The 27,871-nt window shown below is 35.7% G+C and overlaps 1 protein-coding gene and 1 long non-coding RNA gene across 4 annotated transcripts in view; one reads left to right on the top strand and one right to left on the bottom strand.

Annotated features, from left to right (window-relative positions):
* Positions 1-27,871, bottom strand: part of LOC147658849 (uncharacterized) — a 161,846-nt gene that overhangs the window by 108,031 nt on the left and 25,944 nt on the right. The gene's annotated exons all lie outside the window — the stretch shown is intronic.
* LOC100864389 (uncharacterized) lies at positions 1,715-17,986 on the top strand. Of its 3 annotated transcripts, none has more exons than XM_086902609.1 (4): positions 1,715-1,914; positions 14,972-15,072; positions 15,240-15,443; positions 17,352-17,986. In XM_086902609.1, exons 1-4 carry the CDS (start codon positions 1,838-1,840, stop codon positions 17,846-17,848), a joined length of 879 nt encoding a protein of 292 aa, XP_086758735.1. In that variant the 5' UTR covers positions 1,715-1,837; the 3' UTR covers positions 17,849-17,986. The 3 variants fall into 3 exon arrangements, with proteins under 3 accessions (XP_086758735.1, XP_086758744.1, XP_031774939.2); XM_086902618.1 differs by lacking the exon at positions 1,715-1,914 and adding an exon at positions 11,516-11,651; XM_031919079.2 differs by lacking the exon at positions 1,715-1,914 and adding an exon at positions 11,811-11,965.

The following is a 27,871-nucleotide window of genomic DNA, read 5'->3' as shown; positions in this document are numbered from 1 at the left end:
CAGAGGCTGCTACGAGTGCACTGATAAACGTTTCCTTCCCGTGTTTGGATTTATGCATACTCGACAGTCGAAGAATTTATTTGGAGGATTTCGAAAAGATTCACCCGATGCAAAGATTTATCATTGATCTGTCGAATATCAATATCGAAGAAACAAAAGAGACAAGGAAATTTCCAAATTTAATAACAGTAGACATTTATTTTATCTATTACATTTTATTTCGTTAAAATAGATACACTCGTAATAGAACTTCTGAATTGAATTCTTTCATCGTAACGTGCGAATATTAAAAATATTCTCACAAACGAAATTTCATGAAAATTGATTCAGACATTGAAATATTATCGAGCTTTGAACAGGAATTAAGTTATACATAGCAAGTCGAAAAAGATCTATAGTAATACTACGAAATAATGACGACGTGTAAAAATATACTCGCACGTATATCTATTGGGATCTTTTTCGTGTCAGGCTAGCATAGAAACACAGATCACTACCATTGGTCCGAGATATCGTGAAACCGTCACACGTGAAAGATACGACGACAATCTATTATACGTATTTCTTTTTCTTTCCTACATCAATATTTTTCTATTTCGCGACGACATCTCTCTCTCCCTCTGTCTCTCTCTCTTTTCGATGACAACGATAAACATCTTACTCTTCGTAACTTGTTCTTTCAAAAAATACTATCTTGTTGTAAAGTACCACGTTTATTCTTACCAATTATCCAAGATTGATTTCTATTGATATGTATATACTATGCTTTTAAGCTTTATTTTTTTATAGCTTTGAATGTATTTAATCGACGATGTTGGATCACAAATTGGATCCAACAATTATTCGGAGCAATTATTTAATCCAAAATCTAAAGATTGCCTAGTAAAATATTCGTATATACAATTTCTGAAAGAGCAAGTGAAATAAACCAATTAAATGTGATTACAGAAAAGAAACAGTTTACAAAAAAGCAAAGATGGAAAATCGAGTAGATAGCTCGAAGGAATATTTATAAAAGTGTAATAAATGAATTAATAAAATTTTTCTTGGCGTATCGAACCAATGGAGAGCCCGATATCATTTGGACCTTTCTGACGTTACGGTAGTCAAACTAATCTATATAGGGTGTTATCGAACAGATAACGTTGCCTGAGCTCCTATCTGGTAGCCATATTTTCGATACAATATATAGGTGATCGATATATCCAGGTATAGTTCTCAGTGATTGAGAGTACCTATTGCGGTTTACCTCGAGAGCTGAAAGAATTTCGAAAAATTCTCGTTTCGCCCGCGTGTCTCGCCTGTGATCTATACTTTCCTCTTTCATCGAAAAAAAAAAAAAGAAAAAAAAGATCGATCTTTCAATCTTTCTTCGTTCTTGAGAAGAAAGAATGCCCCTCAAGTCGATCAAGTGTATGCAAGTTGTGCACAGTTGTTGATTGAAAAATCATTAAAGAACAAGCTTTGATTTGATGAAAAAAAAATTAAGAAGAACGGAAGTTTAATCGAAGAGAAAAGGGATAAACTCGAGGAAGAATCGTGAAACAAATAGGGGAAGTTTGATGGGCGAGCCAATAATATTCGAATTGACGTTTAAATGGTTCGTTGAAAAATTTGAACTTGGCTCGTAAGAAATTTTGTGTGAGAAACATCCTTTCGAATGAACTCGTCGCCAAAGATCAGTCGTTTCCGAGGTTGAACGAGAGAAGAAGAGCGGATTTCTCGCGAGGACTTTGTGGGGCTAGGACCGTTTTGGATCTAGATAATTACGCGGAGAGAAAAAAGGGAGGAGGGAGAGAGAGAGAGAGAAGAGGCAGTGACAGAGGGGAAGTGGAAAATGGCAAACGGATACGACGATTACTACGACGCACCCTGGCATCTCTTCCCTCCGGATTACGCCGAGGAGGAATACAGGTAAGGAAGGATGTTACGTGGAAATTTATTGGAACGACGAGAGGGGTTGAATTCGTTTTTCTCTTCCTATGAAATCGAGTCGAACGCAGTCGAGAAAGGAAACATTAAACGATTTTCTTATTTCGAAAGATGGAGTTGTTAACCCTTTGCCTGTAATTATAATCATAGTATCAACTCGGGGATTCATTGTTGGCTTGAGTCGAAGAAATTTAGAAGAAACGAAAATGCTTTCTTTTCGATAAGAAATATCAACTTTACTTTCGATACGATGCTTAATAAAGGAATAATACAAATTTCGGAAATGAGAAATATATATTAGCCAATATGAATTAAGTATTTTTATTAACAAAAAAAAAAAAAATAACCTAAATCCTTCAAATAATAATCCAAAAAAAGTTCCAACGTTAGAGAAATTAACCTAATCACTCCTGAATATCGCTCAATCTCCGTACATCAAGTACACATTTATAAAACCTTACGAAGCAACTTGACAAATCACATTTGATGTTACACAACACAAGATATCATCTATTTTTAATTCGATAGATAACGTTACAAAGAAATTGTAATTTCCCAACAAGAACAGACCTGTAACAAAAGATTAAACGTTAAAAAAAAAAAAAAAAAAAAGAAAGAGAGCTTCCTCCATTCACCATCATCCGATTTCACAATTTTTCCCGAATAGAATCGTTGAATTGAGCTGAAATTTCTTGGTGGAAAACCTCGATGTTACCAGGGTGCGATAATGCAACACGGTGGATCGATTAGCATATCTGATTAGCCGGATCAACGGGTGGAACCGGAAGCGAGCGAGCGTTTAAGAGCAGTCACGCATATCGGTTAGGCGAATTCTTGGGTATAGAGTGGTACGCCTTGTTACACGGGCGGGCACGCGAGAAAGGGCCCAAGTAGTAAGCGCCAACACCTGTTGGTTTCCACCATAAATACCGGATTAATCGGTAAGACGATGTGGCTGTTTTTGCATATCGAGTTCGAAACTCGTCGATCATCGTGTTGAAACGATCGATGAATTAGAGATTTGTTAGAGTCGAATTAGCGTTGATCTTGATCTCTGAAACGTTTATATTTATATTGACATATATTGATATATATTTTGCGACGGTAGAAAGTGGAAAGATAAGTCGAAGTTGGATTTTAATGTTTTTTTTTTTTTTAGATGATGGGTATTATAAAGATAGAGGATAGAGGATTCTAGCAATCTTGAATGGTTCTAGTAGATTGAAGAATAGCGTGGAGTTGTAACGAGTTGTAGAATAGTTTGGAATTCCATGAAGTAGAGAACGTTTCAGTAGTTTGAAGAGTATTTTATGATAGTGAGTTGAATAGTACTTGAGTAATCTAACGTGTTGATGTAATAACTATATCTTGGAATGTTATTTAAACCCATTCCGTGAAATCTTTCTAGATTATATTAAAATCTTAATAATTGAAATATTCAATGTATTATCTAAATCTAATTACACTCACTCTATAATAGCAAAGAAGGTTAAAGTTAAAGTTAAATTTAATATCTGAGTAATTGAAGAGTAAGTACCTATTTACTTTGAAGTAATGAGTTGTAAAATTGATTTTTGGAGTTCAAAGTTAACCAATACTTTAGTAACTTGTTATATCGAGAGATAATAATACTCGAGTTAATTCTAGTAGTTGAATACTCTTGGAATCGAGTAGAATTTTATTCTTTCGAATGAAACGTCGAATTAAGATTCAACACGAGCATCCAAGATTACATATTTTCGATAAGAACGAACGATCTTCGATCTTAATGTTAGATTCACGTCGACACGTGACCTAAATTCGCCCGATTGCCACCATTCGTTCGATGCAGGTCGATCGATACGTCCACGCGATCCACTAATTGGCTGCATTATTCTCTTTTTTTTTTCCTTTCTTTCTCTCTCTCTCTTTTATTGTTCGTCACGTCTCGTGTGATTAATGATTAGATACAACAGATGATAACACGAAACGATGCCGAGAACATCGTGGAATATTTACTGGCAGAAAATTACTCACTCAGATATTGATTTCTTAGAATATTTCGCACGAAAATTCGTTCAAAGGAAGCGCGAATAATCAGAGATCAAAAGATTAAAAATAATCAGTGGAATATTTAAGCTTTCAAACGAAATCTTCTTTTATATTCGTACTTTTAAAAAATGTTTTAATCTTATTCCTTGCAAATTTACAACTATCAACATCTGAAAAAAAAAAAAAAAGAAAAAAACAGTGCGACTCTTCAAAATTTCTCTTAAAAAGGGATAAAAGTTGTTCGTAACTTTTTTCAACTCCCACATTGCAAAGAAAATTTCCAAAAATATCCAATCTCCCTCCCTCGAAGCATTGTCACTTTGACAAATTTTGCTTGTAACGCGGTCACAAGAACGTACACACAGAGCATCGAAGAATGGAAAAAAAGTCATCGACGGGGGACCAACTTCTCGAGAGATCGAGGCTTACACGGATACAGAGAAGAATTATCTTCCACGGCCTTACCCTCCCTTCTTCTCCGGATCTGAATGGAACGAGGAAGAAGTGAATGGAGGTTACCCTTGTGCCAGCTTCGAATAACTTCTTAAACGTTTCTTAAACGTTCTCCCCGATGGTAGCTGGTCCTTAACGAGCCGTGCACAGTTTGGGTCACGTTTGGCCCCGTGGCATTCCGCTGGATAGCCTTCTCGAGGATGAAGAAAAAAAAAGAAAAAGAAAAAATAAAATAAAATAAAATAAAACTCCTCCAATGAAAGAAAAGTTCCTCGAAGGCCACCCGTCGAGCCACCTACTACTACGAGACGTACTACGTTCATTCATACGACTTCAGAACTGAACCGCTCGGTCCATTGTGATCTTTTCGTGAATGAACGTCTCCTCGCTTCTCCGCCGCCATCTTTCTTCGCCCATCGAGTTTCTTTCTCCGGTCTTTGACCAGCTCGAGGGTTCGCCAGTTCCTACGGCACGGTGCTTACAACCGGGCGGATTTTTCAAGGGTTTCGAGGAAGAGGATGGATGGATTAATGTCGTTGACAGGATGCATGTTCTTTCTACGCGATATTGGATATTTCGTGGATGGATCAAAAATTGGTGGAGGAATGATTTGATTGGAGAATAAAAGGGATTTTGATTAAACTTTTGACGAGCAAGGATTGTTGAACAGGATCTTTTTTTTTTTATTATACAATCTTTTTCTAACTCTCGGTCTTTTTCCAGCAAAGAAGATAATCAACCGTGGTATTTAATAATTTTTATGAAGTAGATGGAACAATATTTGAGTTAAGTGGATGTATGCACTAAAGTGCAAATAAAAACGAACGGTATTCCATGGCATTAGACAACACTCGAACTGGTCGAGTGCAATGGTACTCTACAATTTTTCCGATCCCCATGTAATAACAGCCACTCGAGCCGCCACTCGAGGGTGACCGTTTCGATAGTCGATTGTAAAGTGCCACTCGACGAGCATTTCGTATTTTCGCGTGTCAGAAACGGGGAGAAGGGCGACTGAGAGCGATCGAAAGAAGCTAGGTAAGATCGGAAATGTCGGTGATATTCGGAAATTTAAGAGGAAAAATCATGCGCCGGCACGTAGGGGCAATAAATAAGGACTTCTTGGCAGGAGTTCTCAGGTGTTTGGCCGACAGGTAGCGATATTGTCATGTTAATGGAGGAAATATCTGTTAAAATGGATGAACCTTCATTCAACCTGGCACGTTTCGTGGAACCTACACACCTGAATCTTTCTCAACCGATACCGAGTATCAAGTGGTCGCTCGAGAGCGCAACTGCGTCCACAAAAACTGGAATCCAGGCGTCGGTGGTGTCGGTTTATCTCCTCTTCACATTTCGAGTGTCTCGTTTTTCGATGATTCACGATCTTTTTTTCTAAGTGGAATCGAACGATTTTCGAACGAAGAAAGGAAATTTTTAATTAGTTTGGAAATGAAGTTTGAAAATGTTGGCGATTTAAGTTTGGAATATTGGAAAAAAAAGTTGACAGGTGATGATTAAAATAGATTTGAAGAATTAATAAAGAAGTTAAGTTCGAACGATGATACTTTTCAATTTATATTTTATTTCGATATTTGTTCGAATTTGTATAAATTTTTTCATCATATATTCACCTTGCGTTTAGGTCCACCGAAAGTTCCTTTTTCAACATTGAATATCGCCACCAGAAGAGTCGTAAACCATTGCCAAGCCAAGAAAAAAAAGTTTCTCCAAGGAAAACATAACCAATGTCATAACAATGGTGGTAATGGCAGGATTTTATTGCTACAGAGAGATCTAATTGCCTTACCGGTCAGCTGTTTGCTTCTCTTCATTTGTCCCAACCTCTTTGCCACTTTTCATTTTTGAAAATTGAAAAAGTAATCTCGAATTTCTTAAACGGCGAAGCATAATCTGGTCGATCGAAAAAGATCGGATTAAACCGGAAAACCGGAATGGAAAGACTCGTTTCTTCAAACAGTGGATTAACTCGAATCCCTGTGGTTCAGTTTAGTTGGCTAATCAGATTTATCTTAAAGTTCACGACACAATCTTTAAGATTGGTTAACTGGTCAGCTCGAGTTGATCAGTCAGCCTGAATGCCATTCAAAAGATAATCAGGATTTAAATACCTTCGAATACACGAGTCGATCTTCGTTTCTTTCTTCTTCTGAGATTCTCTGGCATTAGAAGAGACATCGATTTAATTTGAATCATTTAAGATAAAATGATAATCAGATCTATCAACTCGACGAAACTTCGTGAAAAATGAAATTTATAAAATTTTTTAAATGATCATTTTTAAATAATTGATAACGTGTATGAAAATTGTCAATCAAAAGTAAAAACCGAAAGCATTACTTCAACTGGACAATAATCATATCACTTACAACTAAATTATATAAATTATATTAAATTATATTAAATACAATACATCCTGAAGTATACAAATCTTGATCGACCAATCTTGAGCCACAAATCACAAAATTCAACGCAACAATCTTATTATCATTTACAATCACATCAATCCACTGTCAAAATGAAATTACATCAAATATCAACTTGAAATTCCACATCCATAGTCTCGAGAGAAATAATACAATAATTCTATTATCACTCCACTACGAACCTATCACAAAAATTACGTAGAATTATTGACCTTCATCGGAGCGAAATAAAGGGTTAAATACCCGTGGAGAAGAGAGAAAGCATTTCGAAAGCGTGGTAAAATCCGTGGTGGCCACCGCACTCGATCATCGAAGGGCCGTAATAATCCACGTCACGGTCCCCTCCGGACGATTTTCAGCGAGGAAAGCGGGAGGATCGGTAAAACAATGAGACGCAGACAAATTGGGTTGCGTGCTCGAAACAAGTTGGCACAGCTATCGCCAAACAGTCGTGGGATCCTGGCAAATGTTGCTCGATTGCCCGCCAGCTCGAACTTCTCCAGCTAGTTCTTCTCCCTTTTTTCCTCTCTCCCTCTCTCCTTCTCTGTCCTTCACTCTCCGCCTCGCTATCACCTTCTCCTCCTCTCTCTCGACGCTTGGTTTGGAAAAATCACGAGAGCGTCTCGTTGAATCCGATTCTAACCGAGTTAGAACGGCGCAGCCGTGGAAACGGAAACGATTCGTGCATGTCCCTTCCGTCGTCTTCCGGAAAAGAGTTGCTCGAAACACGCGAGAGAGACTCTACTTGACGATCTTTGTGCGTGCATCGTGGGGATTGATCTTCATTTCTTAATATTTCGTGACTTTCAGCCGTCTCTTTTTATGCATTTTCTCTTTTCCTTCTTTTTTTTTTTTATTTTTGCTTCGAGATGTGGGATTTTTATGTAACAGGAAGGGGGTGTGGTTGAGGCACCATTTGCGGATTCGAAATGGAGAATTTTGGTTTCGATCGCTTGTTTAATGATTCATTCAATTTTTATTTTAATCGTATTTTAATTTGAGAAACGTAGATGGAATATCTTCATATTTGTATCTGCGAAAGTATGAAACATTGGATAGGGGTGTATAATAGGAAGTAAATTGACTCTGTCAAAGTAATTTACGATTTTCTGTTTTAGCAACACGAGTGACTCACTCCCACTCTATCCGACAAATTGAATGTGAGCACTTTCGACAATTGTACTTATAATAGTGTCGATAAATCTGAATAATCATTTCGCATTGCGGGAACAGAAAATCAAATTTTACATTTTCGAAATTAATATTTTCAATTCCACCAAGTTCCTACAAATATCAATTATCAATAGGAATTTAAAATTTTCGAAACCATGTCCGAAAATACTTAAAGCCTTGGAAAATTTCACGGAAACAAAACGATTATTTAATTATCCGCACTTTAAAATTTTCGAAATTACAATAATCTCAATTTTTCAATATTTCGTATTAATTCATCATCAATATTGCCAATTTCATTTTTTCAATTCCATCAATGACGATATTCCCATTATAGATATATCAATTATCAATTGTCAATCAAAAATTTCCAAAAATCAAATTCGAGCCTCCTGAAAATTCCACGGAAGCGAAGATTTTTCCATCCAGAATAAATCCAAGGACGAGTGCTCATGAGAAAAGTCAGGAAGGTCAGAACCGCCCTCTTCCGCACTTTTTGACTTTTTCGCCTAGCCACACGATCGCACAAAGGACTCGATGAATAAACCGGAAACCCGCTCCATCGTCGCCCTTACCTGTCCTTCTCCCTTCGATCATGCTTTTCCCATCCACGTGTGTGCGCGCTATAACGTATTTATGCGGGTCACTTCTCTGCGATTTGATACAACCTGCAGGCCCATTGAAAATCTATCTATGAATCTAACAAGATCAATTTGTCGTTCCTCGAGTACCATTTAGTAGTTTGGTTCTTCGAATATCTTTTCAAAAGATGTGGTTTTACGAAGGATTCTTTTTTTTTTTTTTTGAAATTCAATGGCTTGAACTTTTTTGCCCGAAACGTTTTATCGAGGATGAAGGATTTATGATTGGAACATTGGTGCGAGTGGTTTATATATTGTATGGAAATATTTTACAACCTCTTTCAATGTTGCAATATTGTATTTTATTATATAATATATAAGGAAAAGTTAAGGAAATTAATTTGGTTTTAATTGAGTTGAATGTTGACAGGATTATTCTGATAGCGTGTGAATTGAATGTGGCAAATGCAGTTACATTAAAATGATTAAATGTTACAAATCTTTCTATGTTCAGAACATACGTTTCTTAGTTTGAAATATTTTGTTGTGAAATAATATTAATCCCTACTTCAATGATTTTATCAATGCTAATAAATGCTCTACTTTTGTATATCTCAAAAACTGAGTATTATCTAAATCATCTGAAAGTCTGATTTGATTATTCTTATTAATCCAACTCATTCACATTAAATGTTCAATCAATGGTAGGTATTACAATTTTTCACCTATATCAATAATTAATATTATTATTCCTAACACGCATAATTATCACTCATAGGTAATAGTCTTATTTCTTATATCATCACTGGCTTGAAATACTCTTATATACAATTCTAACATCAAATATCTATCACACAACTATCTTAACACTCACCAATTCACACATTCCCATGATATTCTCAAACTTATTTATATAATAATAATAATAACATCATGTGGAAAATAATGTTGAAGAATACTGCAGAATTCTAATACTCGATGGACTTAAATATTAATACTATCTTAACAACGTCCACGAATTTTACATTCCATCCTATGAAATGTACACACTACAACCATGAAACCCTTCCACCAACATGGATCATCCAACGATCCATCGACTACGCTCGAGGACGCTTCTAACCCACTTTCGAGTATCGACGTACACCGTAAACCAGGAAGAGGGATAAAACCATCGAGAAAGTGGACTAAAATTGGCGAGAGGAAGAGAGAGAGAGAGAGAGAGAGAGAGAGAAGAGAAATCGAAATGACACGGTAAAAGCACCGCTAATGCCGTTTCGCATTAACACTCGACGCAAAGTATGCTCTCGGTGTAAAAAGTTCCTGATCGATGGAGCGATCCGATTGGTCGGCGGACGAGGTGGGTCGAAATCAACCCCCTCGACGATGTTCCAGGCCGATCCTCCAGACACTGTGACCCGATTGGTCCACAGTTCCAAGCTCCACCCCCTCAAACTCACCCCTGTTCGTTCACCCAGCGAGCGTTCCCTCGAGCGTTTCGCATTCCAATAAATTCCTATTCGTCCGCTTCTGTTGCGCTCCTGGATCTCGAAAAGTAGATTGCAGTTTTCAGATTAGATGATGGAATTTGTAAAACGGATCGACCGATCTGATTTTGGCTCGAGTGTGTATGTTTGAATGGGGGTTGGAAGTTGGTTGAGAGAGTGGTTTGCGGTTATGGGAGATGGTTTGACGAAGTTTGAAAGATTTTTTTGAGAAATTTTTTTCTTTTCTTTAAATTTATGATTTACTAGTTTTTGTATTTACTCGGAATAGTTTGGAAGTAGTTTAAGTTTTTTTTTTTTTTTTTTTTTTAGGGAGAAGATTCAGACTGAAGTGGATATAAATAATATTGTGTATATAAAGTGTAATATATTATAAGAATGTAGTTATACGTGTCATAGGGGTTGCTTCTAGATTTATATGTATCTCGATCACAAGCACACTTCCTTAGAATCAATATTTAAATCTCGTTTAGTCAAGAAAGTAAATACAAATATCATTGCAAAATATATATTTTAAGGATTTTACAGAAAATACAATCAATTCGTTATACAATATAGATACTAATAATTACTCGAAACAATTTCACATAACGAAATATTCACAAATCATCGTCCAACTTTATCCAATCCTAATTACAACGATACGATTTACATCAATGGGTATACACAATACACTATCAAGTATTCAAACAAACTCCAAAACCCATTCAAACAACGTCTCTCCTTAAAACCAACTCTCCAACGTACAAATCTCGAAACCCAAAAACCACCCCTTCTCGAGTTCCAAAGAATCACACCCTTTACCTAATCCCAAATAGACGCAGAGAGCAGCGTAACAATCTTCCCTTCTCTCTCTCTCTCTCTCTCCCTCTCTCTTATTTCAGATAGATTGATCTCCATCCCTGTACGAAAGAACGATCGACCACGTTCCCTGGAAATCCAGCTCGCTAATTCTCTCGGCGGGCATCCAGTGGGGTGGACTGTCGAGGGTGAGCTCGAAATCCCCGCCCCTTGCTCAGATCCGCCCTCTGGCTCGAGGGTGCTTGACGAGCGAAACGGAGGTAGGGACCACTAGTCGTCAAGTGCTCGTCGAGGACACTCAAAAAGTACAAGGAGTGCTCGACGAAATCGCGGCCTCTATCCTCCTTCGATCTTAAAAAAAAAAAGAAAAGAAGAAAATAGTTGAAGTTGTCGCGAGTGAAAAGAGCCGAGTTCGAGTTTCTACGCGTTTCGCGTTACTTGTGACTTTTTTTTTTTTTTCTTTTCCGATACAACGATTCAACGACAAGGATAGTTGGTGGATTTCGTGGAAGGATTTAGAGAGGAGTTTTTTTCTAAAAACGCGAGTGTCTTTTCGATTTGACCAGTGATGAATCGGAAGGGACGAAGCTGGGGGACGAAGAGGATGGTCAGGTGTGCGGGTGAACGTTGAGCGCACGGGGATCGGGACGGAATTCGGAAGTGAATTTGGGGAAGTGAATAGAGGAGGAAAAGGGGACGAAAGTGGCCGAGAGTGAATAAGTAAGAAGGTACGAGAGAGATCTTGGAAGGGTGAAATTTAAAAAAAAAAAAAAAAAAGGGAGAGAGAAGGAGAGGGGTTAAAAAAAAGAGTAAGATAAGATAAGGAAAAAAAAAAAATAAAAAAGAGAAAGGGTGAGAGAAAGGGGACATTGAAACGAGTGCGAGAGAACCACGAGGACATTAACATGTACTGACGCCACTAACACCTCCTCGAGACTTTCAAAATGGCGGACAAGAATAAGATTCTGCCCTGGTCGATGCTATCCTATCAGACCAGTCTCTTGAATCACGTCTGGTACACCCAGCTCGCTTACAGTAATAGGTAAACTTGAACTATCAGAAAAGAAGAAGAAAAAAAAAAAAAGAAAAATATATATATATATATTATAGCGAATTATACCACGTGTATGTAGCTTATTTTTGTCGACACCAATTTATATATGTATATATATATATATATATATATATATATAGAATTCGAGTGTGTTAGAACGGGCATTCACGCGGTTAATTCTTTGCAGAATTTTCGCATGCGTTTCAGTTTCAGAATCTTTCAGTGGAATGATTTATATTATCGTGGATATTTAATGTGGATATCGATTAAGAGGGTGGAGTTTGTTATCTGATTTTTTTAGTTGGCTCAGTAGAGTATGAGTTTTTTGGCGCAGAATGTTGTGTCGCTTAGCTTTTTCATTTGGTTTGTCGTAGAATTTTATTTGAAAGCGAGGAAGAGTGGTTTGATTTTTCGACAGTTGTCTAATCGCAATTTTCCTTGGAAATTTATCGAGTGAAAAGAGGCGTTATTGTGTTATGATCTAGCGGTTTCTCGAGATCTTAATTTGATTTTAATACTATAAATGAAGATTTTATAGATTTATAGATAAAGGATAATCTTGATACGAGTATTAAATTGAAAGTGAAATTAGATAGATGCAGTTTATTTTCTTGATAATTTCTAATCATAGTAAATTTCCTTCTTAAAATTTCTTATCCAAGTTATATCGTTTTTTCCTTTTTTGCAACGTATTAATGCACGAAAGAAGGAATAGAATTTAAAATTCGCTATGAATATTAATCCTTTGATTAAATAATATCTACGCAATTAATAATGTTATTATTTCATAAATCGCAATCTATTGATTTATTAATTTTTCCAAAGAAATAACCAGGATTCGAAAATGATTTGAGATCAGCGAGAAAGTATTCTCGTAATTGATAATTTTAATCGATAATATTATTGTCTCGTAATCGAGATCTTGATGTCCCTCGAATTCTTGCACGTGGCTTCATCGATGTATCATGCCTTATCGAAACATTCGCATGTCGTAATCTTTGACTAAATTCGATAATCGAGGTATGGTTTCATTAATATTTTAGCAAGCTTAGAGATGAAAAGAAACTTTAGAAGAAAATCGAATTTCGACGAGGAAATTAAAATTTGAACGATAGATTCTTTAATTACGTTAGAACAGTTGGTGATTTCAATGCCTCGGCTTCTCAATTAATTGCTAGAGAATAGTTTTACGCGTGAAAATTAGGATCAAATAATTTCTTCTTTAACGAAGTTTCAACTCTCAATTGTTTTTATTTTGAAGCACAAGTTGAAATTTTTTTTTTATTAGTTTTCCTCAACTAAAATTGGGTATCAGTTTGGAATTTTGTAATTTTTAAGCAATAAAAAAATATAATAACAATAAATCTCTCTATATCTATTAGGAGAGAATAAAATTTTATCGTTTTCAAAATTTATTATTTTATAATGCTGTAAAATATATTATACGACTTTACCTGGCTTAATTATTATTAGCTTGTATAGAATAAAATCTTCAGGTTCGGCTTATTCTTTATTTGACACTTCTTTCTTTGTCCCATTTTTCTTATTTTCTTTTATTAAAATATTCTTTAACAAATTGGATTATCCTAAATACAATTGTTCGTTACAATATGCATTTGACTTTAAATTACTCGAAATTGAAAGAAACAAAGGTCATTGTTTAGAATTGTAAATGTCAAAATAATAACGTATAATAAAAATTGTAATATATTATCGAATTAATATATTACAATTTTTAATATTCCCTTTAATAATAATTTTTGTTACAAGAAATTAATTTTAAATGTAGAAAAAAGATTTGCTCTCTTCTAAATTCTAAATTTTCAAAATTACCAAATTATCATTATTATTTACTATTCAAATATTATCTATTAAACCATATTAACAATTTGTTCCCAGTATTTATAACTTCTTCTAAATCTTTTTTTATCTTATATACCTATTCACCAGAATAATAGAGATTAAGGTAAATAACTTCTTTTTATTCATTTTCTAAATACAACTAAGTGATTATTATATTCTTTAGAGGAAATAAATTGGATTATTCTCATGAACTGAGGTTTATAAAAGCTGTAACTAATCCTAGGAAACCCACTGACAATAATCTGAAGTTATACTCGCAAAATAACAATTAAACTTGAACGTTTCTTCTGTCTACACTTCTACTTGCTTTCCATTAATAATATCAATTTAAATTTCTCTACAAACATACATATATCACTTTTTTTCGTCTTTTAATCACAAAATAAATCTCTTCTTGACAAGACGAACAATTTCGAGGCAATTCTTCGCCAAACGACATCCACCCCCTCCCCCAAGAAACTCAAATATTAAGAGACAGTACGGTCACCAGGCGTCTATTAGGAAAACTTTGAAGCGGCAGTTCTTTCATCCGGGAACGTGGCCGAACGTGCCGCGATAATAGGTCGTTTGGCTTAGACTTTGGAAGGGCAGAAATTCGCTTCTGTGCTCGAGGACAGGTTGTTTGGCAGCGGAGCTGCAGGTAGCCCCGGCCCTTTCACTATGTGGAACGCGTCTAATCGGGACTTAAAACGTCCCACTGGCTTCTTGACGCTTCGTCACGCCGCGGGAAAACTTGGAAAATTGGATTGATCTCGTTGAAAAGCGAGAGCTTTTGTGCTCGACTTCTCGACTCGCGGCTGCTCTTCGTTTTAAACGACGAACGGGTTCTCGAGCGAACCACGACTCCAAGTTTTAACCGATCGTCTCATTTCTTTTTTTTTTTTTTATTCAATCGGATAGATATCGATTGATAGAGATCGATCGAGAGAGAAACGGATATTAAGATAGATTTTATAAGAAGTCTCGTGTGCTTACTTTTTCTTTCTTTTGGTTCATTTTTTTAAGACAATAATTTAGGATGGTTCTGTTATGCACGTTCAAGTAGATGTTCGATTAGTTTGTTAGCGTAATCACGATCTTAAGATTAATTCGTTTTTTAATCGTTTCTTTTCGATGATCTTTCTGTTGTAGAATTTTGGAGAGCTTCAAGATGCCCAGAAGCACAAGTTTTCACATCCATGACATTCTGCAGCTCGATTCGAAGCCATCCCAGGAGGAAACGGAGGTGCAAGGTAGGGTGATGATTTTCCTGTTTGAATCTCAACAAATCTTCTCTCGAAAAAATTTTGCATTTTTGATAAATGCGTCCGTTTTCATCGAAATTACAAATAATTTGAAAATTGCAAGTATTGCCGAGTCGGTATTTAAAGGGGTTGGATTTTGGAAATTTTGGTTGCAGGTAGTACCACGGTGCTACCGTCCACGAACGATGTTCCGTCGGCATACCAACAGTTCTTCGAGCACACGACGGCCATGTTGCAGCCCGCGATATACGCGAATCTGAACAGAGGCACGTTACCACCTCCACCGCCAGCTTTATTGGGATGGCCAACCGGTCCAACGTTACCCACCACGTTGCCTCAGCCTTTGGAAGAGGTGAACGGTAAGTAATAAACTCTTTATGAATCTTTTGGAGCATGCATAGAGTTTACTTCTCTAATATCTCTCGCAATTGTTAAATTTACTCTTCGAACGGTTACCAAGAAACGATTAATCATCGCCTCTCGATCGAAAAATCAAATTATAGTTAACTTTAAAAGAGTTTTTAAAAGTTTTGGCTACTAGTAGAAAATCTAGTAGAAAAATCTGAAATTATAAATAACTTTTAAAAGCTATTTAAGTACGAACGAGCTGTTAGGGTTTCAAATTTCAATGTATCAAACGATTAATTTACATGTCTCACAGATACGTTCTATCAGAGAATCGTGCGAATCAAATGTATAAAATATTCGGATACTTGTGAGAGGTAGTGCGTAGCCTCGAAACCCTTATTTATTTAGCACCCTACAATTGGCCCGCTTGGGCTAAGCAGGATCTAATGGTCCTATAAAAGGTCCTCGTGGGCCCTGTTCACCGATTGGCCCGTGCAAGGGGACAGATGTCCTTTCGAGGGCAGATGCGTGTATCCCTGTGAGGCCCTTCGATCAATCGAAATTGTCACGCCCAAAAAATCCATCCGTAGCCTATCGCCTCTTTTCACCTCTTCTCCTTATCTCCCTTTCGTTCTTTTTCTTCTTCTCGAGCTCGAACATCGAGCGATCGAGGATTTCACTCCTTTCAAAAAGGTGTTTTCGACCGCTGGGATGGATTCCAAAACGCATTTTGCGATCGTTTCGTGGCATACGATTGCACAAATTTTGTCCTCGAATTCTCAAATTTGGATAAATCGAAGAGAAAGTTAGAAGAGTTAAGGAAAATGAATAAACTTGATCCACTTTCGTAGAATTAATATTCCGTTGGCGAGTTTATAAACAATTGTTTCGATTTACATTTTGTCAAATCGTAAACATACGTTTTTCTCTTTTTTTCAACTCTATTCGTTTATTTCTACTCGATTTAAAATTTGTAATGGCGTTTCGTATGTTTAAACTGGGACTTAATCGAATCGTTCATTTTCGAAGACGTTAACGTCGAGAAACGAAGAGGGAAGTGTCTAATTGAAATCACGACGCGACAGAGGCTGGAGCCTAATCTCCCATGAAAATGATACAGTCGATCCCATGGGGTAGAGGAGGGTATCAAACGCTTCGTATATTGCTTCACACCCTCCCCAACCAGGCTTACGACTCGTTCACAAAAGCGTATTGTATGCTCACGAAGCCAGGCACCTCGTCGTTGTACATTAAATTACCGTGTCTCTAGGCCACCGTGGTATTTGCCACTTTAGCCGAAGACTAATCAAAATATTGTTGGATTAAACAGTGAATCTATCGATATTTCGTTATTATTTTTTTTTTTTGCAAATACTTCGTGTTTTTTAAAATTAAAAAATTGGTGATATTTTTTAATATTTTAACGACCAATTTTTTTTCTTCCACTTTATACCGATAGGTTTAAACGGAAAGTGTATCCGAACGATGAGCAAGCAGTTATTAACGAGAATTAAGTAATCAATACAGGCTTGCATCTGCTTGCAATCAGCGTTAGGAGTCGAGAAGGGGTAGTAAAAAATGCAGCTGCAGTATGCCTTAGTCATTTTCCTAATGATCTAAATACCTTTTCAAACGACGACGTTTATCGATTTTTAGAAAAGTAACTATTACAGAATTACTAATTCCAATTCTATTTTACAAAATTTCTAATAAATATCTTTCAATCCTTGTCAAACGCTCGTAAACTCATTCCAACAAAATCAAATCCTTCGAATGATCCTTTTTAAACAGATGCGCGAATTCTATCTTTCGATTCGAATTTCCAAAAAAAAAAATCCCTCCAATCAAACGATACAACTCAACAAACAAGACCAATACTTCTTCCACGTTACAACACCGTAAAGCTCGAAAAATTCCAGTGTTGCAGCAACCAGACTCGACCAGCCCGACCATCTCGGATCTATCGTTCCCACCGAAGCAGGAGGCCAGCCACGAGTGCAAGGAGGAAGAGTCGGCCGACTTCGAGGACGAGCAGCAGGCGAACGAGACCCAACCCCACGAGACCGAGCACAAAAAGCGGAAGAGGCGGGTGCTGTTCTCCAAGGCGCAGACGTTCGAGCTCGAGAGACGTTTCCGCCAGCAGAAATACCTGAGCGCCCCGGAGAGGGAGCACTTGGCCTCGATTATTCGGCTGACCCCCACCCAGGTGAAGATCTGGTTCCAGAACCACAGGTACAAGACGAAAAGGGCGGCCACGGAGGCGAGCGGGAGCGGATGTTCGCCGAGAAGGGTCGCTGTACCGTTGCTGATCAAGGACGGGAAGCCCTGCCAGTCGAAGCTGATGGAGCCTGCCGCGTATCCGACCACGGGCCAGGTTCCTATGCCGCCGTACATGCAGAAACCGTATTGGTGGTAAGATGGACTGCTCGTCATGGAATGCGAGAATCACTCGTCGGTGTTTGTCGATGGCTGGGATAATTCTAGGGAGGATCGATCGAGAAGAAGGCGAAACAGTCGAAGATGTTGTACAGTGGTATAGATTTTGGTGGAAAGAAGAAGGTCGTTGTTAATTAACGATCGTTATCGAGAAGAACGATTTGTCTTTTCATCGGGAAAGGGAAATTGTGGATGATTCGATGATTGGAAGGATTCGAAGAAATCTTTGGGCGAGTTGGTACATCACAGAGATTGTGTCAGTGGAGGAGATGTTGAATTTATCATTGATTATTGATACTTGAAATATCTGAAGGATTAGGAGAAGGAACAAAATAGATTTCTTAGATTTTTGGAGAAATTATGGAGAATTTCGTCTTTTTTGGAAGAGAATTATGGATTTTTTTGTATAAACAAGATAAGAAATCTAATTGTAAAGTGATTTTTGAACAATGAAAGCTAAGTAAGGTGGATGGAAGAGAAAGATTATGGATATGTTTAAGTCAATAGTAACAGGTTCGAACTTCTCATGAACAATAATCTAAAGAATCAAGTGAAATGTTATCTTCCTCATCATATATCAAAGAATCTTGAAACAACAAACGATGGAAAGATATGAAAATAAAAAAAAAAATCAATCGAAGAAAAAGAGAAATCGACAAGTACCGCGAACAATAATCCATCCCATAACTGTCAAGAGAATTCCAGTGCGGAAAAGAAACGTTTTGACTTTAATATCATAGGATTATCAAGAATCAAACGTATTATTAGCTTAGATGATTAACAGTAAGAAACGAGTGTTTGCCTGTGAAACTTCGACTAATTTAACTCGAGTTCTCGTTGTTGAGTGTGCTGCCAATCGAAGTTGATGATCGACCATTATCCTAATTCGACGCGAAATTTGAAAATTCGATGAAACTTTTATCGATGAAAGTGTCGTTCGAGTGAATTAAACTGCGTCTATGTTTTGTCGATTCTATCGGCTACCTGCGGAAGATAAAAACCAAAGATAAATCGCGATTATGACCGCGTGGAGAAATTTGGATGAAATTTGGATACAAAGTTTTAAGGGGATCAAGAAAATTTGTTGGAAAAATAATGGTAACAGTTTGAAATTATTTGAATATTGATATTCTGTACATTTTAATCCGAATTCTAAACTTCTAAATTGATCAGGCAATTAAAAATATTATGGCTTGTTTTATAATATGATATTCTATTTTTCGAATAAGTAAAAAATTGGAATATTTCTAAAATTATTATTTTTAAAAATAATAATCCTGTCTGTCTCTTAAAATGTGTATCTACAATTTCTAACCAATTTATCAATAGGGTGAGTCGCATAAAGTGTTCTAAACATTTCTGATTATAACATTTTACGCCAAAATCGTAACGTAAAAGTGATATAGCGTGAATAAGTAGAGAAATAAAAGAAACAGGTATACACTGTCGATCAAAAGTTTGAGATTAGTTCTTCAATCTCGCGAGATCTTCAAATTTAAAAAAAAAAAAAATCTTAATTCTGTTTATTTATAACAGTCAAGTTATCTAGTCAAAGATTTATAAGAACAATCTTGCACTGTATTATAGTATCAACTTAATATATTAATTTTCAAGTGATAGCATTGAATCATAAATAACGTTACGACAATTTGAGTTAGGTTAGATGGTTTAATCCTCGACTGATCATCAAACATTTGATCTAATCTAACAATAAACTTTAATTTTTGAATAAAATTAAACAATTTTATTCAATATTCTATAGTTTACTTTAATTAATAAGTTAGTTATTTAATAAATTCCATAAAATATAGAACAGAATAGAAATAAATAGAATTAAACATAACCTCAAAATTAATCAGAAATTCAAGTTCAATAATATTTTCTAAACTTTTGATCAATAGTGTAGATCATTAGATAGATTCACAGTTTCGAGATTCTTCTCTTTTTTCCCTTCTCTTTTGTACAAAGTTATCATTAGCTCGTGTAGCATGTATGTGAATATACGCGTGTATGTATGTATATATGTGTCTCTCACGTTCGTACTTAAAAATAAAAATTCTCATCTACGAAGTCATAAACGAGGGGTTAAATTAAAATATCTTTTCATTTTCTTACAGAAACATTTTTCAAAATGGCAAAGATTCTTGATCGCTTATGTAACAATTGTCCCATTTTCTATCAAATTAATCGCGATAAAACGAGACAAAACAATAAATAAATAAAATTCATTGAATAAAATAATAATAATTATTTTACAAAGAAAATAGTTTTAAAAATATGAGATTTTAATCTGAAAGGAACAATCTTTCATTACAAACGTGTTGGAATATTCTGATTTTGTCGAGGGAAAAATATTAGATAATAACTATTGTTTTATTATTATTAAAACAATTTCATTATAAAAATGAAATCAAGAAGATTTTTTTTTTTTTTCATATAATTGTAGTACAATGATTCTCAATTGTTTCGTTTTTGTAAAGATCGTTTCGTGGAATGAAGGAGATAATATAGAGCAGATAATAATTGTATAGAGAGAGTGATACAGTCGATACAGAAATCCCAGTTTATCGCCTTTAATTAGGAAGCATGTAATTAATACATCGTTAAATAGGTTGTATATATGTACATTGTGTATAATACAAGTAGTAATAATATAAACAGATACAGATATTTAATAAAATCGAATCTTAAGCAAATTTATACATTGTCTTTTATCCCTTTCCTTTCGTTGAATAAAATGCAAAATATAGATGCATCTGAAAAAATATTTGAAAAAATATAATTGAAAGTATAAAATATATTTTCCTTTAATATTATTTGTCCGATGGAATAATAAAAGACAATTCTTTGAGATATTTTTGTAATTTTTTAAAGTAAATGTAAATAAAACGAAAACAGTGTCATGAGATATTTATTTTTCATATCTGATGACGTATTTTCTTATCCAATATATCGAATAAAACTACTTCACAATTACTACTTCAATTAAACAGATGTAATGATTAAATTATCAAATCGTGTGACATTTTCCACGAAACTTTTTTTGTATCATACAGATGTATATAATGATAAATAATTTTCGTAATGATGATGAAGTAGACTTTGATTGATTTCCTGATAATAATAATATTGGAGATAATAATTTAAAAAAATATATATATACAAATATAAGAGGATTAGAGTAATCGAAAATTAAGAATTAAAAATTAAAATTTAGAATTATCCAAGAAATTTTAAATTATTAATTAAATTAGAGTCCTTTTTTAGAATTAATTTTTATATTTCAACAATATCCGAAGTTTTCGATCAAATTTTGAATATTTTTTATTTTTTTTAGAGACATTCATACATTATTACAAGAGAAACATGATAAAACAATACACTCGAGACAGATGTCTACCCTGTTCCATCCCTCGTTTCTTTTTATTTCTCTTCTCGACCGTTCCATAACGCTTCCCTTTTTCGGGGCACGCCGGAAGCCGGTGTAGCTTGAGTGACAAGCTTCCGGTTTCCGTTTCCGAGCAGCCATCTTGTTACCGGTTTAGATTTCCTGAGGGCGTCCTGTCGAACTTGGATGGGGACCACGATTCGATCTCTGTCGAGAACTTTTCATTCTTTCGTTGCAAAATTATGATCCACTCGAATTTACATTATACAATTTGAAGAAGTAAACTAAGTTCTATTTCACGAAATTGAATTGTTCAAGTTGTTATGTTCATCAAATTTACGATTCTATCTTTTAGGATCTCTTTAGGATTTAGGATTTCCAGTCGTGATATTGTGAAATTTCAAAATTGTTAGATTCTTAGATTCTTTTTTTTTTTTTAGAATAGGATCTTTTAAATTTAAAATGATCTTTTTATTTAGAGAACAAGTGTTTAAAATAGGAGCAAATTTTTTTAAACAAATTTATATAGTAAAAATAATGATACTCGATCTCGTTGAAAAAGTATCGTGTTATTGTGTCAGTGAATTAACAGTGAAGTACAATATCACAGATAATTCGATAAATTAGATACGTGATCGTTGATCGATTACTTGCTTTGTTGAGACGTCATGGAATCTGATTGGTTGATAATTCTGATCGATCGATAATTTCAATCGCGTGAAAAAGAAAATTATATCCCGATAAAGATATTTACTTACGAATCGGACGATGTATTTTGCCCTATTGTATCGTACATTTTCAAAAGATCCGATCCTTGGAATCTAAATATAGGATAATTTAATTAAACTTCAAAATGATTGAAAGAAAAAAAATCACCTTTCGTGATAGATGAAAATTTAATCAACCTTCCTTTCCAATAACCTTAACAACATTTGAAAAATCTCTTTTGAAAAATTAAAATCAAAATTTCGATCAAAAAAATTTAATCAAATTCGACTTAATTTAATTAACCTTCCCTTCCAATAACTTTAACGACATTTGAAAAATCTCTTTTGAAAAATTAAAATTAAAACAACTCTTCGAGAATCGAGTTCCAACAGGAGGAGGATCGGAATCAATTTTCGTCTATTTCTAACCTCGACAACGAGGTTGACCAACGAGCAGTTTCGTTCCAATTTTTCGAAATTTCGACCTCATCCCTATCCCCATAATCCCTTTCCCTTGGTTATCTTCCCCGTCCGAGAGAGAGATGACGTAGCGAAGTAAATGGAGTGGACAGCGGGCAGCATATGCTTTGTGCCCTGTCCTCCTCCTCGTGCGGCACAGAAGAGACCACCCCACATAGGAATATTCCGCGGTGGTGTGCGCGAAATGTCGGTGCGTCGAACCGGAAGCGCGAGATAACATTGAACCGGCCATGATTTATACGACCGACTCTGATCCACAGAGATTTGGACGGTAGACGAGAGTTTCAGAGCCAACAGATCCTTCTCTCGATTCTCTCTCGCCGGTGCAAGAAGTTTTGCCTCGTCGCTTCTTCCTCTTCGAGACCGAAGATGATCGAAGCCGTTGTTTCCGCCGTTCGAGCGGGAAAATTTGTGAATTTGAGAATTCGACAAGGCGAATAACGACAAGGTATTGTTTAATTAATTTAATTGTTAATGCGATCGAATATAAGGTGATTTTGATTTTTTTTTTTTTTTTTTAGGGATTTTGTTCGAAGTTAAGTTATCTTATCTATTGTCTTGTTTATTGAATAATTTTTCAATCCGATATAAGTGCATATCTGTTATAAGTGTTTGATATTATTTCAAGTTTTCCATTATGCTGGAAAATTATTAAGAATCGAATGATGTTCAAAATCTCCTGTATCTCAATTATAATATTATTTTATTTTCTTACTTTTCTATAACGCTACAATACTTGTTCCATATCAATATCAAACACCAATTTGATATTAATACTTTTCATACCGTGAAAGAATATCCTTCGAGACTTAATTACGAAGAGATAAAAATTTCAGAATCTTAGAACAGAAAATATCCAAATTCTACGTAAATTTTTAAAAATTCACCCCCCACAATGATCTCGATTGAAAGGAACCGTTGATCGCCATAAATGACCAAGCCTAAATGGCCCAATCTCACGAACTCAGCATTTTCGAAGGCCAAAACATCCGTAACTCCTCAAACTAATACCGGCCATCTCCTAAACCCTAAGAAAAAACGAAAAGAGAAAGGAGAAAAGAAACATAGAAAAACGTCAACATTGGTCCCCAATCAATGGAAGAAGAGAATAAATTGATAGTTTGTCGAACGGTGGGACGTCCCCTAATATTTCCGAATGTAATCGAGGGGGTGTACACGCACTTCGAGAACCGAGGAAGGAAAGAAAAAAAAAAAAGAAAGAAAGGAGAGCTAGTAGAAAGAGAAGGGCGAGGAAACAAAAAAAAAAAAAAAAGGAAAAGAAAAACGAAAAAAGTTCGACAATGCAGTTAGGGTGGAGAGGGTGAGTGGACGACACCCGTGTTCCGGGGGTGTTTTATTGGCCGGTTTCCGTGGGGTGGAAATTCCGCATAATGTACGAGATGTTTGCGTGGACTCTTTTTAACCCCCTTGCATACGTTATCCATCCTCTGTCCGAGCTCTTGGACCAACCAACCCCCCCCTCTTCTCCTTTGAAACAGTGTATTAAATGAATTGCGAGCAGACCTCAGTCAGTCAGGAGATGAACGAACTTTGTGTTCGAATGTTTGTAGAATCGGAGAAGATTTTTTCGATGAAAGATTTGATAGAACGTTGTTGAATATTTGAAGGATTTCGCAATTCTAATTTTTCCAATCGAACAGAATTAACAAAATTTCGTATAAAAATTAGGATGTACGGTTGTATAATATGACGATATGAAAATAATAAGGGAACGTTTGATTCGCAAATACGCAAGCTGAAAAAAGGGCGAATCGTCGGATCGATATCAATTAGGATGCTTCTTCCGGTCACGTGTCTTTGCACCCCGGTATATTATCGCCACGTGTTCCACCGTGACTTTTAGAAAAAAAATAGTTGATAAGGAGGGAAGCTCGTTTCCGGTTCCGATGCCAATCCACGAACAATGGTGGTTAACGCTGCGTTTCAATTGGATCACACGACACGAAGGGTTATCAGAAATTGTGTGACTGTAGATCAAAGAAATTGCCGACTTTACTTACTGTTAGATATTAGTAGAACGATAAACGTATAATACGCTCGCAATTCTTTATTGCGCTTAATCTTTTTTTTTTTCCTCTCTTTATTATTAAAGGATCCACGCAAAAAGAAATATCACAATTCTTAAATAAATTATGTCAAATTCATTGTAATATACGCGTGATCTTCAAATAATCTTGATTACCAATGATGAAGCCTTGGCAGAAAGAATTTTTTAAAATTTCTCAAGTGTATCTTGGAAATCTTGGCATGTATCTTTCTCACTCAAAAAAAAAAAAATGGCCAACTTGCCTTTATTGTCAGATTTATTACAACGATAAATGAGTTTGTAATTTTTTATTGCATTTAGTCTTTTTTTTAAAAGATCCAAGCAAACTCTGAAAAATATCAGAATTTTTAAATGATCTACATCAAATTCATTGTGCGTATCTTGTACACAATGATCTTCAAATCATCTTGATTACTAATGATGAAGCCTTGATGAAGAATCTCTTTAAACCTACACTAATTACTTTTTAATTTACTTTTTTTTTATTATTAAATATTCTAGAATTTCTCAAGCGTATCTTGGAAACCTTTCTCACTCAAAAAAAGAAAAAAAAGAACTTTTTCCTCGTCAACGACTGCCTCAAAGGCGCGTTTAGCGTCGGTTCGTTCCGAGTTTTGCGCGTCCGACGGAAATCTGAATGTCCGTCCGTATTCGGCCAGTAGGGGAGAAAGAAATTCCGACCGAAAGTTTTTCAATCCCGAGAACTTTCCTGGTCGGCAGTTCATTGTGTTGTTAGCAGTTTCTAAAGAATCTATCGACGATGAACGGTCGAACGAGCAATTCGAGGATCTGTGCCGTGTACAAGTACGCGAAACGCCGACGATTCTTTTTGAAACCTTCTTCTCGTATAGAGAGCCAATATATAAGCACGTGGTGAATGAAAGTTGACGAAAGAAATTAGATACAATTCGTTGGCCGTGCGATTAAAAGTTAAAAATTTGTTAAACGATTCTTCCAGAAGAGGAATGAAAAACTGGAAAGAGTCCTTTTTATTGTTCAATTCTGCAATCCTGCAAATTCATATTAAATCCATTACACGATCAATTTTCAGGACAGAAATTAAAAAAGGAAAAGATACGAGAGAAATAATCTAAACGAAATTCGTCGTCATTGCATATTTTATATAAATGAAAAAGGGAAAAGGGATCTTTCACAAATCTTCACAATTCTGCGCCTACTTCGCCAATTATTCCACTACTAGACAATCACTTTTGATTAAAACCACTTTTCGAGGGGAGAAATGGGAAAAAGAAAGAAGGAAAGAAAGAAAGATGAGAACAAACATTTTCACAAATTTCAATTCCACTGGGTTCAAACCCGCGTAACCCAGTTTCGCGTGGGTAGATTCATCGTCGCCACGGCCACTTTTCGAGACAAAAGAAAAAGGGAGGGGGGAGTGAAAAATTGGCGGGGATTTCCTATGGTTGGTAACCGGTGCAGGAAGAAAAGTATATAATCGCGACGGGTCTCCGCGGTGAAAAACGAATTAGTTTTCCGTGCCTGGGTTTATTGATTAAGTAATCTTAATACATCGCTGGGCCGCAATGTACCATAAAGAGAGCGGAACCGGAAACGATCCATTCTTAGCGGGGAATATGCTTTGTCGGTTGCCGCTCCACGCTTGGAATTTCTGCTTTGATTAATCTAACCTAACCCCGTACCAACTTTTTTCTATCCGCGGGGAGAGACTTATCATCTCGAGCGATGCACGCTCTTCTGGCAACGTTCCAGTACACACTCCGCACACTCGTGTTTGCTCTTCGAGATTTCGTCGGATTCGATGCCATCTTCTTGTACGCGGTCATTGTTCTCCCATCGTATCTTCCGTCGAATCCTTTTATTTTTCTTTTTTTTTTTTTCATTTATCCTACATTCTCGAAATTGTTACTTCTTTCTTCGAAGTTTTTAAACTTCAAGATTATTTATTTATTTATTTATTTATTTATTTAAGTGCGTAGAAATATTCGACGGATGATCGAGGAATATCTTTTCTTTTTTTTTTTAGATTGGAACAGTCGAGGAAGAAAACTTTTTACGAAGTTTTATGTAGAGAATATAATTAAAAATATAATAGGTAAGTGATGATGGGTATCGATATCGATAAAATGTCTAAAAAGAGGTTTTAAAATTTTACAGTAAAGAATTTTTAAAGAATTAAATTTTTACTAATCATTGTATCTATTAGTGATTGTAAATTTTTTTTTTTTTCAATATTTAGAGTTCGTAGAATGATTCAAAAATCGATGGATGTTTAAGAAATCTTTCTTAAAAGTATTTATAAGATATTACTTATGTTCCATAATTTATATTCCATAAAATGATTTCTTTCTCGATAGATTTCTATTGGAATCTTGTTTGCAATAGAAAATGGCAAAGGCTATATTGATTTGGGAAGGAGGGGGGTCATCGATAATAATCGAGAGGGTGATCGCAGATATCGGGTGTCGATTCGTTTGGTCACTTAACTGTGACTAACGGCCTGCTTAACCGGCGTTTAAACGAGTTTCTGTTTGTTTAACACGTGTTTAACCATTTCGTTGCACGCGTCTTGTGCAAACAAGTAGCTCGACTTTTCGTTCCCAAAGGAAGGCGCGTTCGTTCTATCGCAAACATCGAGACAGAAACGAGAATCGTTCGAAGAAGTCGCATAGGCGGGCCTTAATAGATAACTGGGGCGTAATTACAAATCGTTATTGCTTCCTCGTTTTTTTCCACGTGTCAAAAAATGAATTCAATAATTTATAGATTATAATGTTACATTTAAAAGAATTCGAAGGAGAATCATCATAAAATTTAACAGATTTTTGAGTCATTCCATGAATTCTAATATTGAAGAGAAAAAATTTACATATTAATAAATAATAGATATAATTAGTGAAAACTTAATTCCTTAAAAACTTATATTCTATTATTTATATAAATATAAAATTTATATAATTTCGTTAAATCATCATCCATTTCAGAGATCTTATTCTACAAAATCAACGCAGGATAGGTAATTGTTTTCCCCCCTTAGAAAGGTCTACTAACACAAGGTTGAACTTGGTGAATGTCTGTCTGAGAGAGAACGATCAACACCCCTCGACCCCTATAAAATACAAACTCGCGTAAATCAACGCCGACGTCGAAAAAAACAGAAAAGGAAGGTGGATAAGGAAGAAGCGGAAAAAGTTGTAAGTAACTTCTTTCTGACCCGTTTAAGCAGATTTAGCCGCGAAACCAGGAAACGTTTAAGAGGGTGAACACCCCTACGACGAGGGAAGCTCGGTGCGAAGTAGTCGAGATTAAAGGACAAAAAAAAAACATATCCTCCACGCTCGATACTATTTCTCCTCTATAGATCCTTATTGAAAGAAATCC

The sequence above is a fragment of the Apis florea genome, unplaced genomic scaffold (assembly GCF_048593485.1).
Source record: "Apis florea isolate Af1SG1 unplaced genomic scaffold, ASM4859348v1 contig_1615_pilon, whole genome shotgun sequence".
Lineage (NCBI taxonomy): Eukaryota > Metazoa > Arthropoda > Insecta > Hymenoptera > Apidae > Apis > Apis florea.
The sequence above is the reverse complement of the archived record's forward strand: the minus strand, read 5'-3'. Positions and strand labels throughout refer to the sequence as shown.